This window comes from Protomyctophum bolini (genome assembly GCF_963924005.1).
Source record: "Protomyctophum bolini genome assembly, chromosome: 5".
Classification (NCBI taxonomy): Eukaryota; Metazoa; Chordata; class Actinopteri; order Myctophiformes; family Myctophidae; genus Protomyctophum; species Protomyctophum bolini.
The window spans coordinates 6,713,796-6,730,460 of NC_137866.1; the positions used below are offsets into that span (position 1 = coordinate 6,713,796).

Genomic DNA, 16,665 nt, shown 5'->3' on the forward strand with positions numbered 1-16,665 from the left:
TTTGTGCTCACACCCAATTCAAGAGGTTCAGTAAGGAGGAATATAGGGTCTGGTGTGAGGTTGCATTTAGGAGAACAACCTTTGGCCAATCTGCGTTTTGTGTATCAAAACTCAATCATGCAGTCGCCAATAATAAGACAAGTCCACATTTTATTTTTATTAAAAAAATTGGTGGAACTTATCTGTCTATTGTTGACTGTAAGATTGACTGTAAGATTGTTCTTATTGCTTTATTGTATTTTGTAGTGTGTTTTCCCCTGGACTACATATGAAAATCAGTCAGTATGTAGACATAGCAGGTGAGAATGCAATAGTTACTTTATTAAGGCAGATACTTTCCCACTGCACAAAAGATAAAAATAAAGTTTATTAATAGGCATTAGGCTTCAGTACAAACAATTATATTCATATATCGATGGACTGAAAAATCTTATAACCTAATAGGAGAACAACAGAAACAGGAAAAATAGATCTAGTATACGTGATTTTCCTTTTCTTTTTTTTCTGGTTTTGTTACTTCACTCCTGACGTCTCCTGTGAAATAACACACAATAGTAATTAGCACGTTGTGTTACAACGAAAGCCATGGCCAAAGGAATATTCTAGTCACTAATAATGACTAGGATTTAAGAATATATTTTCAATATATTACTGCTGCATAGTGACTCTGACTCATGCAGCAGTAATATAATGAAAATAGATGTTCATTCATGTACTATCCACTACCTATATTCTACAGCAGTGGTTCCCAAAGTGGGGTCCGGGGACCCCCAGGGGTCCTTGAGGGAGTTCCAGGGGTTCCCCAGCTAAATGATAGTTTGAAATCAAATTGACCCTTCATGGGTCTGTAACTCTGAGAGTGTACAAATGGAACCAAATGAACCCTAACGGGTCCATTTTGTTCCATTTGTACACTCTCAGAGTTAAATTAACATTGATTTTACAATATAAATTGGGGGTCCCAGAGATAGAAATGTCATTAAATGGGGGTCCATAGACTAATGCATGTCAAACCTGGGGGTCCTTGAAATTAAACAGATTGAGAATCACTGCTAGAGATGTAAAAATCTTCTTTCCTTGACATGAAAAAGTTTGGGAACCACTGTTCTACAGTATGTATAACTAACATACTTAGATGATGATTAAACAGACTTATTTCGATGAACAAAAGGTCGATTTAAAACCATCGCTAGGCAAAATAGACTGAAATAGTTACTTTCTGATATTCCCCTAACATACAGTACCTTTTTTTAAGGCAGACAGTGGTAGCTCACATCCAAGTACTTGTACGTGCCACCACACCTGGGGTATCCGAACTCTGAATTGACTGCACGGAAGTCACACTGTCTCTTCCCATTGCACCTAATTAGAGAGCATCCAGCAGGCAGATCAAATACATTTGAGGCATTGCAAAGGGCATGTTGGTGATTCAAAGCTTCGTCATGTGATGGAGTTGGAGTTGTGCAGCACTTTTTAAAACAATATTGAAATGTTTTTAAAGGATAAGCCCCTTGAGATGCATCATCTCGTTTTAGAGGGGGTCCTCGGGCACAACACATAGACAAACAGGTGAACAAACATAACAATAAACGTAACCACATCAACGAGAACATAGACACAGAGGCTCTCCCATCCACTCAAAACACTCTACATCTAAGACCTGACTCACACCTTCACAACAGATGAATGTGCAAGTCAAATGGTGCAAAGGATAGGAGTGTGCAAGAAATATAACAACATCATTACACTTGTGTTGTATGACTGCATGCTATAGCCCTAGAAATACTATCAAACGCAATATAAGAAATAATATAAAACCACGCAAGCAAACCTGTCTGCAACTTTGGTGGTGCAGGGACGGGAACAGTAAATGTCCGAAATCTGATTCCATGGGCGCCCGGAAGAGCATGTATGCCGGTTATGACGACCATAGTTAGCGCTGTCCACTCTGATCACCTGATTAATATCTGAGAAGAAAGAGAGAGTACCAATAATAAGGGACCTACAACGAGAGAAACACGAGCAATGTCATACAGGAAGATGGTGTTACTTATCTATACTAAATTGAAACATTGTAATATGGAAGAGAAGGATTTCCGTTAAAAGTAAATGTAAAAATCACACCCGTGTGAAGTGAGGGGCGCTCTTATCATCATACATCATTGTGACGTAAAATAGACACTATGGCTATTTGCTCAGACACTGACGTAAAATTATCCATTCATTGTCAATGGAAATGTTATTTAGTTTCTGTAGGACAAAGTTTATGGACACACACCAAAAGCTGGATATAGGAGGGGCCAGCGACCCTCAAAAATCAGTCGAATTCTAATACTGTGGACACGGATTCATTTTGTCTTACCACATGCCAGGCGAGCCGTAGAGCCCTCGCATGCAACAACGTTTTCTGTTGAAATAATTCGACTTCAGTTAAAACATGTTATCAAGCTCTGCAAATCAGTGTAGTAGCCTATACTGCTTTATAGGAAGAGAGAGGCGCCTGCATGCACACAGTATAGACACTTACTTTTAACAGGTATACACATGTAGTGTGCCTGCAAGTACTTAAAGGTTCCATAGCAAGGGTCGGAGAACACACTATTAGTAGCATACAGAGAACAAGAGGTCCTGCCATCACACCTAAAGAGAGAGAGAGAGAGAGACCCCTCATCAATTTGTCAGGAAGTACTGGGGTTTTATGCACAAACACCAGTCCAGAACATGAGCAGTATATAGGCTACATTTCAGGCTAACCTCTCCGACATCACCGACAGGGTCTTGGGGAGAATGCAGTCAGTTTTCGTCACTTGATGAGGACCATGAGGTTCTGCAGCACAGATGAGTTTGTCTGTGCGGCCGTAGTTAGCAGATATCAACTTGATCTGTAGACCTCCTGAGGACACAAACAGTTTGATTGAACCATTTAAGCCTTATGACTACTTCATTATCCAACGAATGCCTGAGTTTGCAGTTGTTAAAACACATGTATATTATTGATCTGTAGTGACAGTTCTATAGCATACAATGCAAGATGTCACAGTAGTGATATTATGATACAGTAACATAATTATTTACAGTGTTGCTTTCCCATGCTTAAGCCTGAAATTGAATCATAGACATGCAGTTACATGCATCCATGGTTAGGGAGATATCATATACAGCTAATGTAGCACTGGCAGTGGCACGCACCCACACACACCCACACACGCACGCACGCACGCACGCACGCACGCACGCGCACACACACACACACACACACACACACACACACACACACACACACACACACACACACACACACACTGACAAATATATCTTGATCAAATGACTACAGATATATGGTGTACCAATTTGGGTGAGGTTCGGCCAAATTTAGTACATAATATAGCAAAAAGTGTGTTTTGATGCAAGGAATCCAAGGTGCAGTGAAGTCAAATGTCCATTCATTCCCAAGCACATGGTCATATATGTGGAACATTTCCTATGTTTGTGTATACCAGTATACTCACCACAGTCAAGTGTTGCTTCCTTATGTTCACAGGTCAAACTTACATCCCAAACTGAAATAGAATCATAGACATGCAGTTACATGCATGCATCCATGGTTATGGAGATATACAGATATACAGGTAGCACTGGCACATGTACGCACGCACGCACAGTAATACTCACGTTTGGGTTCACACTCGTAGGTCACCTCCAGGTACTTGTGTGTTCCGACACATGGATCAGAGAACACATTGTTTGTTGCAGGCACAGAACAGCTGGACTTTCCTTCACATCTGGGAAAAGTTTAGATTGGAAAATTAACCATTGGTTCCCACTTGCTCACTAGTCACTACTGTAGATTACACACACACATTTTGTCTGACTGGGTACTAACTTGACTGTGTGCATGTGTGTGTGGTAGGTCTGCTATTTTCAGGGCCTATTGCCATCACACCTAAAGAGATAGAGAGACCCCCATCAATTTGTCACAAACACTAGTCCAGAACATGAGCAGTATATAGGCTACATTTCAGGCTAACCTCTCCGACATCACCGACAGGGTCTTGGGGAGAATGCAGTCAGTTTTCGTCACTTGATGAGGACCATGAGGTTCTGCAGCACAGGTGAGTTTGTCTGTGCGGCCGTAGTTAGCAGATATCAACTTGATCTGTTGACCTCCTGAGGACACAAACAGTTTGATTGAACCATTTAAGCCTTATGACTACTTGATTATATACATACGTGAGTAAAATTATTTTTTAGACATTATTATTATTATTTTTATATTATTTAGATATTGTTTTGAGATTCTGTGTCTGGTTTAGATTTTTACTTTTTTACATTTTCACATATGACATATATGACAAAAAAAGGGATGCCAGGCTGAAAGTTGCAATGCAGTCCTTGACTTGAAAGAACAGTTTACTCAGGTATCCATCATGCCATCATGCTTATAGTGTGTGATTGTGTGGTGATCATAAGAGCAGCTACTCACCACAGCTAAGATCTGCTGTGTTGCCTTCACAGGTTTGACTTGATGCTGAAATGACATGACATAATTAGTGCTTCCACAAGAAACACTTGTACCAGCCAGCGACCACAAACATTCATGTAGAACACACTTTCCTCCCTCTATCTCTGCAGTGTTACAGTCACTCACTCTCCTTTGTCTATCTCAAAAGCACACATTCCTAATCTAGAGTCCGACTGGAGCAACATGCACGCGCCCCACACATAGTGCCTACCTCTGTAGTACGCCTTCACACCTGCTGATGCTGTGGTCAACACTGAAAATATATTATAAACATACAGTTTAAGGTACAGGTATATAATACACTCTGAATAATACACAGTTGGCAAGTAACTGATGTACGGTATATAGTTGAACTGATTAAGTAAACTATACAACCATTTCTTCTATGCATAAATTGATTATAATGACAGAAAAGAGAGCACTATACGATTAATAGAATTGCTGTCTTTATCAATTTCGCCCCCCGCTGTAGAAAGAGTGCCCTCTCGAGTCTCGCCCCCGTTTGAAGAGAAAGTTCAACAGGGCGTGGGACCGTTAAGAGTGGGGTCCGCGCAGTCTGCCTGGACTGAGGACTTATTGGACTTTGAAATAAATATCATAATTAAGAATACACAATTGAATTACAGTTAACTTTGTAAATGTACTTTTATTTGTCTAAATTAATTAATTTGTAACACAAATAACTTCAGTGTAGGACAACGTTTTGTCCCGTTTTGAATCTCAAGAATAAAACACACACACACACACACACACACACACACACACACACACACACACACACACACACACACACACACACACACACACACACACACACACACACACACACACACACACACACACACACACAGTACAAGTACAGTACAGCTAGCCTGGCTAATAAGCCAGACCGAATCAGCCGGTGGCAAAAAAACAACACGACAATGTGATTTGAGTCTGGAGCACTCTGGTGGAGCTTACCCGACTACGGATAAGCGGCTGAAGATGGATGGATGGATGGATGGATGGATAGCTAATTAAATGCTTGTAAATGCTTCCTGAAATAAGAAATTGACATACTTACCCAGAGCAACTGCATACAGTCCTGAGAACATCCTGGCAGCTCAGGGTCCAGGACAGATACAGTAGATTCAGCAGCTTTACAGAGTTCTGACATGGAACACAAAGCGAGTTCTGTTTATATACCGGTATTTTCTGTCCATCAAGGATGTTTGAACAAGTTCGATTCCTTCCGAGAAAAAACGGTTGATAAGAAGAAGGAAGCAGTATAGTAACAGTGTGAAGAGTTTAAATACAATACTATGAAATGTAACTTTTTATTTTATTAGTATTTATTTCTCTGGTGTTTGGGAACATGTGCCAAACAAAGCTGGGGAACAGAGGAGAGGACAATGGGAACATTATTGGACCCTGTAGGGAAAGTTAGCAACATGACAACATGTCTTGGTCATGTACAGTCTGAATATTTCATATCTTTTGACTCAGCCTTTTTACCGTCAACTCCACCCTGTGCCACCCGTGCCGACCACTCCTACCTCACCGATCACCCTGGGTATACTTAAACACGAGTTTGAAAAAAAATGGCGGAGTGCATCGTTTCCAGTAACCCACCCTCCCTCCCCTTTTCTCTTCTACCTCTATCGTCTCTGCAGGTTCCAGAGAGGGGGTTTCTACACATTTCGCACAGGCGCTCGCCTCGACCCCCCAAGCCAAAGTATCTGGGTCCACAACCCCTCGAACCCCTCAATCCCGCCGCCGCCCACGTCCTGTGCTCTTGACCATCTATACACGCTCGCGCGCCGCAATGACCTTAGATGATCACGCCGGCACCCCCATGTCATTCGTAACCCCTGACTATCTAAGCCGCACGTTACACGCACGCGTGTGTTGTAGCGACAACCTCAGATGTTCACGCCGGGGGCCCCCATGTCAGACAACCTTAGATGTCCAGGCCGGGGGCCCCCATGTCAGACAACCTTAGATGTCCAGGCCGGGGGCCCCCATGTCAGACAACCTTAGATGTCCAGGCCGGGGGCCCCCATGTCAGACAACCTTAGATGTTCATGCCGGGGGCCCCCATGTCAGACAACCTTAGATGTTCAGGCCGGGGGCCCCATGTCATTCGTAACCCCTGACTATCTATGTCAACTATAGCGATGACCTTAGATGTTTTTCAAGTTCAAGTTTCAAGTATATTGGTCATTTAAAATAAACACACACAATGTATACAATACAATGTATTCGGTTTTTTTGTTGACCAAAAGGGAGTGTTGGCTAGCTGTTCTGAAAAGATTATTGGCACCAGACCAGCTGCTGTAATGATTGTAATGAGGCGTGTTAGGGGCGGGGGGGGGGGGGGGGGGGGTGAGGGAGAGATGAAGAGAGAGAGAGAGAGAGAGAGAGAGAGAGAGAGAGAGAGAGAGAGAGATGTGGGCGGGGTCTCCTTTCTTCACTCTCTGTGACTGCAGAGGACCCTAACTTTGCATCACCCTTTCCACAGACGGAGAAAGAGCAAGGCCCTAAACTTAGAACAGACTAGGTCCCTCCCACAGGAAGAGGGTTTCACATATCAGGATTCAGGAAGTGAGAGATACAAAAAACAACCCAAACAGACACAGTAGGGAATCTTTCAAGGGGTGAGTATGTTAAAAAATGTGTTGTTGCTTTATTAACGTATGCCTATTTCCTTCTGGGAAATAGTGAATGATTGGCTGACAGACATACATTCCTCGTGAGGAAGACTTGTAACATGAACTGTTTATATGTGTGTGTGATAGACAGAGTGGTCACCCTCACCACACACATACAGTGAGTGCAGTATGCGTGTGCAATGTATATTTCATGTCTCAAGTACTAAAAAAGCATGTATGATGCATAATATAAAATTCGTTGAGCTATTAAAGAGCTATATGAAAGAGAGCTACGAAAGACAGCAGAACCTGTTTCTGTTGCCCTCATCTAGGGGCTGGAAGTTGATCCTGCTATTATGCTTCTTAATGAAGCATGAGACTAGTTTGGCAGTGTTTTTGCAACTTCTCGCTTAGTCACTGTATGGTTCTAGTCTTTGAATGCTTTGGTACCAACTCGCTGATATGACTTTCAAAATAAATGAATACTTGCTTTTGAAATGACCAAGCAAAGGGATTGCTGACCTATATAAGACAATGAAACCATTAGAATTAGAATTCTAAATCTCTGGAAAGTATTTGCTATCACTAATATTCCAAGTCAGATCGAAGTCCAAATCATCTTAGCTTTTCAATTTTCTTTGGTAAGGCTGTTCAAAGTCTAAACATAATGAGTGAAATGTTTAGAAATAAAGAACAGATAGAGTTCATAATACTGTAGCCTATAATACAATAATACGTATGTTGATACCAATAATAGAAGTACATTCCTGTTCACATCCTATAGCGTATTGGTTGTCTTGCGAGAAAGGGGAAGTTTCTGTCTTTCTACCACAGGTGGGAGTTGAGCATACAGAACTTTGAAACTATGAAAGGCGATTAGAATTATTTGAGCAGAGGTATACGGAGTACAGAATTGTGCTGCCTTTTCCATAGGTAAATAATCAACCATAATGAGTTTACTTGAACGTAAATTAGGCTATTGTTAGAGTGAGTCTCATACAGTGATTGTATCAGCATGGGTCTATACATATTTTTGCTATCTGGTGGCAGATCAGAACACTCCCTGTCCTGACTTGCGTAAACAATAGCGTTTTCGATTGGTCCCTGCAACTACAACATTTTAGTGTTCCTCATTAACAAGGCAGGACAGCAACAGTCACATATTTTAGTCTTGTATACGCATTTGTGATCATTTCAGAATATACATGATGCTACAGTGTGTAATGTGTGTACTGTAATGTATAGCGGAGTGTGCCGTGTGGTAGTTTGTGTGTGTTCTTTCTTTATACTGTAAGTTAATATACATTACAGGGGTTTCTTTCATGAAATCACCATGTGTAATGTGTATAATACAGTATGAACATACACTAAAGTAAGTTCCTATAATCTTTTCTTTTCCTACAGCTCAGCATTATGGAGTCCGTTCCCTCCACTCTCCTCTCCCTGCTTGTCCTCTCGTGTGGTGTGTGTGATGTTTTAGGGACTTTAGGGGGGTCTGATTTCAGGATCTGTGCCTTCAACCTCCATAGTTTTGGCGAGTCTAAATCCAACAATGCCAAAGTCATGCACACACTTGTCTGGGTAAGCTCATTCATTGTACTTCATGTCAGATGTTTTCTGTAAAGCTCAAACCGCACTAATGATTTCGCCACACAACTTCCTTGCAACATGCAACTCCTTGTAACTCCTTGCAATATCCATTATCCCCCATGGCAAGTTGCAAGGAGCTGCATTGGTGTGGTTTGGGCTTAAGACAGACGGTTATTTGTCACTTCAGTTCTGATGTTGGTCTAACCCAGCTGTGTTTGTGTGTGTGTGTGTGTGTGTGTGTGTGTGTGTGTGTGTGTGTGTGTGTGTGTGTGTGTGTGTGTGTGTGTGTAGATTATAGCCCGCTATGATCTATGTTTGCTTCAAGAAGTGAGAGACGCCAACCAAAAGGCTTTGCCACTGCTACTAGCTCAGCTCAACAGGTTATGAACACACACACACACGCACGCACGCACGCACGCATGCACGCGTGGTCATCTCAGGTATGACAGTGATCATAACTAGATATTAAACTGTGTGTTTCTCTCCCCTGGTGGTCATCTCAGGTATGACAGTGATCACAACTATGATGCAGTGTCCAGTCAGAGACTAGGCAGATCTCACTACCAGGAGCAGTATGTGTTTGTGTACAGGTGAGCAGGTGAACACAATATAAATGCTGCATTTATATTAATGATAAATGATGATTTACTGTATATAGCGCCTTTATCCAATTAAGGCACTTTACAATGATTGTACATTACATTCAGCCATTCACACACACACACACACACACACACACACACACACACACACACACACACACACACACACACACACACACACACACACACACACACACACACACACACACACACACACACACACACACACAGTTGTGCAGTGTTTAGATGGTATTAGGGAAACGAGAAAGGACAGCCAAGCCTTTCGTGAGCAGTGGCAATTCTTGAGTCTATTTGTCCGCCAGCCCTTTAGCACTCTGACCCTTATTGCTATGCCTACTTTGTTAGTTCATAAAACATTCCTCTTCATGAGGGGCCTTTTTGGTTCAACTTCTGAAGTTCAGGGTCTGGCTCTGGAACAGTGGTACCAGGCAGCTCAAGGGCCTTGTGGTTAGAGCAGGGTTGATGATGGAGAGGGCCACTATATGTTTCCCACACTCACTCTAGAGGGCCAAGTCCTTAATTGTCCTTAATTTTCTCCCCTTTTGTATATGTGTACAGAACCAGAACAGTGAGCGTGACAGGTCAGTACCAGTACCCAGACACTCGCCCAGGAGACGTCGATGTTTTCGCAAGAGAGCCTTTCTGTATCCGCGTTAAAGCGCCCAAGACAGGTGAGCTCTCTATTAAGACCTTAATGAGCATTTGTACCTGTCGTAACTGGTGTAATCTGTCTCTCTCTGCGTTGTGTAGTAGAATAGACATGAGACGGACCCAGAACTGTCCTTGGAAACCTCTCTTTATTCTGACAAAGAATAACAAAGACACGTCTCCACGTTAGTTTCGTAGTAGTGCAACAACTCCTCTCTCATTCCAAGACGGAAGTACAGAAGGCAAACGACAGTAACAAAACAAATAATAGAACGTAACATACCTGACAAAGAATAACAAAGACACGTCTCCACGTTAGTTTCGTAGTAGTGCAACAACTCCTCTCTAAACAGGGTTAAACAAACACTGTATAAATCAATTTGCAAGTACAATGCTTATCATGTTTACACAGGGAATTCAACAAAGATTCCCGGAAACGCTCTCTAAAAACCCGTAAAAAAAGAAGTTGCATGCGCACACAGCCGAGAGCGCGCGCGGCTCGTGTCCGTTTTGCGCTTAGGTGTGGAAACAGTGTGTCAGGGAACCTCGAGTGCAGAACGCTGCCGGCCGTTAATTGGGCCGCCTCAGCGTCACGCTCTCATTCACATGATTCACTCAGCCAATCACACACTCACTCCATCTCCATCTTACCGGCTACTTTAACCAGAGGTTTGCGTTCCTCCTGCTTCCCTGCTGCTGTATCAGCGTGCTGCTGACTGTATACAAACCTGCTGCTCACCCTCCTCCACCCCAGCTACCACCTGTCGTTTTGGATCTACTGTTTAGGTACGGGGGGATTCGGAGTCCCTATGGTTGGGACTGATGCGCTTGATCTGACTACCTATAAAAAGCAGGTCCAATACGTCGCCAAACCATAATAAATAATATTGCTCATCTTATATTCAAGAAATATATATTACATCCATTCTTGAGTTGTCCTGACTGAACTGCATATCGCTTCTGGATTAAGACCGTCTGCCAAATGACCCATTTTGGGGCGGGAACCCCTTTTGGTGTTTTAAACATTATGTTATAATTTAGCTATTGAAAAATAGCAGATCTACAAGCTCGTAGCGCGCTACGAGCTTGTAGGTCTGCTATTTTTTTTTTAATCGTGAAAATATTTATTTCAGAAAACTGGAGGATTTAGACGATTCTTTTTAAAATTCTCTTATTGCTCTTTTCAGCCATAAAGGACTTTGTCCTGATCCCCCAACACACCTCTCCGTCCAACGCAACCAAAGAGATCGACGCTCTCTATGATGTCTTTCAGGATGTCAGAAGATTGTGGAATACTGACGTAAGAAAATAAGCTTAAATCCCATTTTTGGCCCGACCTCGAAATTAAAAAAAAAAAATCTTCTAAATCCTCCAGTTATCTGAAATAAATATTTTCACGATTTTTCCAAAAGTAGCAGACCTACAAGCTCATAGCGCGCCACTCGGTGGCGCGCTATGAGCTTGTAGATCTGCTAGCTAAATTATAGCTAAATTAGTAGTAAATTATAACATAATGTTTAAAACACCAAAAGGGGTTCCCGCCCCAAAATGGGTTGCATGTCATTAATATATATATATTATTTTTGGGTTAAAACAAAAAGATCTTTACATTCTGATAGTAATCATTGATATGGCGTGTTTGTTTCCAGCTCGTATTAATTAAATAGAAAATACATTTTCAGGCTGGTTGTCAATTCCATCCAATCTGGAAATATAGTCCCATTTATGAGCTTTCATTTGATAGTAATCCAGTTCCAATTTTGCCTGATATTTTTGTTTGATCTCCTCCGACTGCAGAGATGCAGGGGAGAGCCCTGTTTCTGAACAAACACTAAATGATCTCTATCATTATAAAGAGATATTCACTTATTCCAACACAAAAATATCAGCTACAGCACCTTTAAGAAGTCATTATTGTGCATTTAACAAATAATTAAGATAAAGACATACATTATAATCTATATATTACTAGTACTTTGAAGATTCCTTCTCCTACTTTAGTCTCCTATTACCACAACTACTATTACTACCTTACTACTACAACAACTTATATTACTGATAATACTATAATGCCTACCAATAATAATATGGGTTAATAATAACCCACGATGGGTACAATGCGTACAACGGGTATTGCATGGTATATGGCATGCATTCCTAAGTTGCATCTTGTGTGTGCATTATGTGCAGAATGTGATGATCCTCGGGGACTTCAACGCTGACTGTGGCTACCTGGCCAAGAAGAACAGGAAGAATGTTCGACTCCTCACTGATAGTTCCTTCGTCTGGCTAATCTCAGACAAGACAGACACCACGGTCAGAGAGTCTACCAGCTGTGCCTACGACAGGTAGGCAGTGGGCACACTAAGTAATCCCTAAGTAGTCTTTTCTATCGTCTCATCTTTGCACAGTAAAATCCCAAGTGTGTTACGGTACGCAGGATGACTGAACCCAAAAATGCAGAGCCACAAACCAACCAGATTCAAAATCCAAGGATTTATTTAAGCCAAGGTAGTAAGGGTATAACAAAACAAAGGAAGCTGTAAGCTCAGGAAACTCAAGCTCCATTCAAAAACATTTCAAAAGGTAGCCTACAAAAGAAACTAGTAAGTCCAAAAGGCAAAACTGTACAGAACCAGGCAATAAATCATAAAGTCCAAAAACGCAAACCTTTCAAGGAGAACCAGGAACAATAGGGGTACAGCTCAGGGACGAAGACAAATGTTCTGACAGTTTGTGTTTGTGAGGAGTCCAGTTATATAGGGAGCAGGTAATGGGCAAAGTGTTCACAGGCGGGCTGACGAGGGAGTTGGAGACAGGTGTGCAGTGTGATGGAATGGAAAGAGGGAGTGGCCAGGGAGGAGACATGGTCTGTGGAGTGACAGATCATGACAAAGTGTTAGTGAATGCCACAGACGAAAAACAGTCTAAGTCCACACTATCTTACAAAGGAAAAGGAAGAATACATATAATGCCCCCCAGTTGTGCAATTGTGCAATACATGAATTAAAACAATGATAGCAACTATAAGAGCAGCTAACCTAAAAATCTCACTCTCCAACAGATTTTAAGCTTCTAAATCGTTCTGGGAATTTCTATCATAGCATTTCTACAAAATGTGAAAAGTATGAAATATGAATTAATGCGACACAGTTACAGTTTATTATACAGCCCCTGCAGTAAATAGTGTTCCCGTCTAAAGAAGACAGAGAGAGAGAGAGAAGCGACAATGTCTTTGACTCTGTGTGTGTTGTTGACTGTGTTCTAACAGGATCGTGGTGCATGGGGAACCCTTTGCCAAAGCCATTGTGCCTCTTTCAGCCAAAGCCTTTGACTTCCAGAAGGAATACCGTCTGACAGAGGAACAGGTATGAACGCATACAACACTAGGGTTGTGTATGTGTGTGAGTAGGGATGGAGCTTGTTCATTTTTTATTGATATCGATCACCTTATCAATCAGGCTTATCGAGCCGGGTTCTTATCGAGCCCACTGTCGAGCATTTTCTATTATTTTGTGGAAATTCTGAACAGAACCAGTATATTTTACTAGGGCCTTCTAATTTGACCTTTTTTACCAATAAAATAATATTAAATAAACTGTTAACTGGTTAATATATGTACCGCCAGTCCGCCACTTTAAAAGCGTAATTGTGTTTACCCGAACAGCGCTGGTTGGCATTTATTTCTTCATCGCCTCTTGTCTTGATTGTTTAAACATGACCGGGCCACTATGCCCTATGCTGGCTTGATAAGCCCAAAGCTTATTGATAACAGGTACTCAATAAACATTCTCCATGTGTGAGTGTGCGTACTGACTGTCTGTCTGTCTGTCTGTCTGTCTGTCTGATGTCTGTTTGTTGTTCCGTCAGTCCTGCTTGTGACACAAATGTAGCATGTATAGTGGCAGCTGACCAGTACTTTGGACCTTAAACATTGTATTGAATTGTATTGTACTTTACTCTCTTGTATCTCTTTGTATAGTCTACTTCAGTCTATATCTATACAGTGTCTCTATATTTAAATTTTCCTGTCAGTTCGTTCAGTACTTTGCTCTGATTCTCAACTGGAAAGATGATCCCTATACGTTTTCGTTGATTAATAACTTGTTCTTTTCTGGTGTGAATCATTTCAGGCCTTGGATGTCAGCGACCACTTCCCTGTGGAGGTTCGGTTAAAGTCAGGCGCGTCCACACAGCAGGTCTCAATCAACCTCCTCTTCTTCCTCCTAACCTCCTTATTGGCCTGCAGTTGAATGACCATGAACTGTGTGTTGGTGTTTTACACAAGATGGCACTAGAAAACCATAATGACTAAGGACTTCCTCCAACTCTGTTATGGCCATCAATAAAAGAGGGTTGGTTGGTCTGTGTGTCTGTGTCTGTGTGTGTGTGTGTGTGTGTGTGTGTGTGTGTGTGTGTGTGTGTGTCTGTGTGTGTGTGTGTGTGTGTGTGCGTGCGTGCGTGTGTGTGTGTGTGCGCGCATCCGTGCGTGCATGTGTTTGAAGCAAATCTCGCAAACCTCTGGACTGATCAGCACCAAATGTATTGTGCATGCCGCCAAAGAAGTACGTCCATGCATTTGTTTTCACATACAGTATATGTTCTATAATTGGAAATATTTTGATATTTTTGATTTTATAATGGAAGTCCATCCTTTAGTTACCCAGGGAGGTAGCTAAGATATGGTGCTTATTTTCACCATGCACACATCAAAACCTCGACCAACAGTCGTGTACTGTTGGCCACTGACTGAGCAACTGCACTGGAGCAGTCAGGGGTTCGGTGCCTTGCTCAAGGGCACTTTCAGCTGCGTTGGGGAGGGGTGAGTGGTGCCCCATCACTTCTCCACCAAGATGTTCCCCGCTGGTCTGGGAATTGAACCGGGAACCTTCCGGCAACAACCTCCTCTATAACCTTTAGGGCCTAAAGGTGCTTGTTGCTGGAAGGTGCACACATGGCCTACAGGTTTATGATTAGGTCACTGCTGCTTTCATTTCTGGACAAAAAGTGTATTTTAGATGTGGCGGGGGGCTCCGAGTATTACTACTTCCACGCAGTAGTCTTTTTTCTGTGGTATTGAGTGACAGCTACACGCCATCCAGAGCACAGCGCACATGTTTTGTTGCTCTGCTTGTTTTTCACCTTTGATGCTATACCTTGCTGTCTCTGTGGAAAAGTGTAGACATGCGTCTTCATAGAGTGTGTACTAGGCCTACTGTCTTGTGTGTGTGTGTGTGTGTGTGTGTGTGTGTGTGTGTGTGTGTGTGTGTGTGTGTGTGTGTGTGTGTGTGTGTGTGTGTGTGCGTGTGCGTGTGTATATGTGTGTGTATACACATATACTATATATAAATGATAACATGTGCACTTTATATATTAGGAATTCTTTCCTTTTTAAAACGCTATATTATATTATTATTATACTGGTTCATTCTTCAATGTTTTCTCGAAGTGAAATGAAGGTCGATGATGATGATGTCTGAATTATTATTATTGCGAACGCAGTGATTGCGAACGCACTGAGCACTTACTATGAGACCTAGCAGATCATGTCTGTCTGTGTGTCTGTCCCGCTGTTGTGCCCATATATGGAGCTGAGTGATTTGTTTGTGATTGATGCAACACACTCCATATGTGGACGTATAGCTGCGTTCGCTTCCCGCGTTTGCGCGTCTTACTTATTATTATTGTTTTTAAGATTTGTTTTTAGCTTTTGTGCCTTTATTGATAGTTACAGCGAAGACGGACAGGAAGGAGGGAGAGAGAGAAGGGGACAGTCATGCAGCAAAGGTCGTGACCTTGGATAGGCCAGAGCCCACACATGGCACACGCCTGGACCACCAGGCCAGCGGGGGCCCCACGATGCAAAAAAAGTAAACCAAAGAACAAGTTTTCTGGGCAGAATTTCCTTGTTTGTCAACAAAACTGCTCTCAAGACTCTATCTGGAGCCCCAATTCAGCCCTATACTTTGACTATGCTTGCACCTTTTGGTTCTCAAACATCTCTATGTCACTAAAGACCTAGCCTCGGAAACCCAGACGTTTCATTTCCTGGAAGAAATACCAAGCTACAAACCTCCCAAAACAAACTAATTCGACTATACTCCTCGGTCTGGGGCCCATGACCCATCTTGCAAACCATTTTGTTTCCGGGTAGAAAACAGAGTTAAACAATTGAAATTGCGGGACTCCCACAGCCACAATACAAGAGGAAGTGAGAACAACAAATTGGTACCACCTACTTTCAAAACAAACATGGGCAAATTCTCCTTCTACAGCATAGTATAGTGACTACCCCCAACTCCTTATAACCCCCTTCTTTGTTCCCCAACCTGTACATATTTTTGTTATTTTTTACCTTTTACGATGAGTTGAATTTTGTTGTTATTTTTCCATGTCATGATTATGAATTGAATACCCAGGACCTGCATGGAAACAAGACCGCAAGGGCCTTTTTCGGTGATCCCATTGGAAGTGTGTTTGACTGTACCCTGGCCTGTACTGATTACATTTCTGACAATAAAGTATTCAATCAATCAATCAATCAATGTCTGAATTCTTATAGTGTTGATTGCGGTCTTGGACAAACTTGGTATTTTTGCCCATCTGATATTGTCTAACTTCAACATGACGTAACAAAACCGAGCGATTAAGC

At 42.0% G+C, this 16,665-nt stretch overlaps 2 protein-coding genes across 4 annotated transcripts; one reads left to right on the top strand and one right to left on the bottom strand.

Annotated features, from left to right (window-relative positions):
* Window positions 1-371: 371 nt before the first annotated feature.
* On the bottom strand, window positions 372-5,616 carry LOC308316224 (L-rhamnose-binding lectin CSL3-like; the record flags this gene model as incomplete). Its single annotated transcript, XM_080764695.1, has 11 exons — window positions 372-521; window positions 1,236-1,362; window positions 1,832-1,967; window positions 2,363-2,407; window positions 2,528-2,640; window positions 2,755-2,893; window positions 3,510-3,560; window positions 3,673-3,782; window positions 4,029-4,167; window positions 4,734-4,775; window positions 5,586-5,616. The coding sequence occupies 10 exons, from the start codon at window positions 5,614-5,616 to the stop codon at window positions 1,251-1,253; spliced, it is 918 nt and encodes a 305-aa protein (XP_080620821.1). The 3' UTR covers window positions 372-521; window positions 1,236-1,250.
* Window positions 5,617-7,029: 1,413 nt separating this feature from the next.
* On the top strand, window positions 7,030-16,665 carry LOC308315739 (deoxyribonuclease gamma-like). 3 transcript variants are annotated; one of them, XR_013964072.1, is made up of 10 exons: window positions 7,030-7,158; window positions 8,557-8,733; window positions 9,034-9,122; window positions 9,246-9,332; window positions 9,924-10,036; window positions 11,201-11,313; window positions 12,204-12,361; window positions 13,285-13,381; window positions 14,147-14,448; window positions 14,519-15,253. XR_013964072.1 is itself a non-coding variant. In XM_080763866.1 (10 exons), the coding sequence occupies exons 2-10, from the start codon at window positions 8,566-8,568 to the stop codon at window positions 15,805-15,807; spliced, it is 957 nt and encodes a 318-aa protein (XP_080619992.1). In that variant the 5' UTR covers window positions 7,030-7,158; window positions 8,557-8,565; the 3' UTR covers window positions 15,808-16,665. The 3 variants fall into 3 exon arrangements, 2 of the variants coding, with proteins under 2 accessions (XP_080619992.1, XP_080619993.1); XM_080763866.1 differs by lacking the exon at window positions 14,519-15,253 and adding an exon at window positions 15,742-16,665 and having other exon boundaries at window positions 14,147-14,212; XM_080763867.1 differs by lacking the exons at window positions 7,030-7,158; window positions 9,034-9,122; window positions 14,519-15,253 and adding an exon at window positions 15,742-16,665 and having other exon boundaries at window positions 8,563-8,733; window positions 14,147-14,212.

Excerpts from the sequence above, each read along its gene's own strand:
- LOC308315739 (XM_080763866.1), top strand. The coding sequence starts at position 8,566 with ATGGAGTCCGTTCCCTCCACTCTCCTCTCCCTGCTTGTCCTCTCGTGT. Across the intron at positions 12,362-13,284 it reads ACCAGCTGTGCCTACGACAG|GATCGTGGTGCATGGGGAAC; the intron begins GTAGGCAGTGGG and ends GTGTTCTAACAG. Across the intron at positions 14,213-15,741 it reads CAGGCGCGTCCACACAGCAG|TTACAGCGAAGACGGACAGG; the intron begins GTCTCAATCAAC and ends CTTTATTGATAG.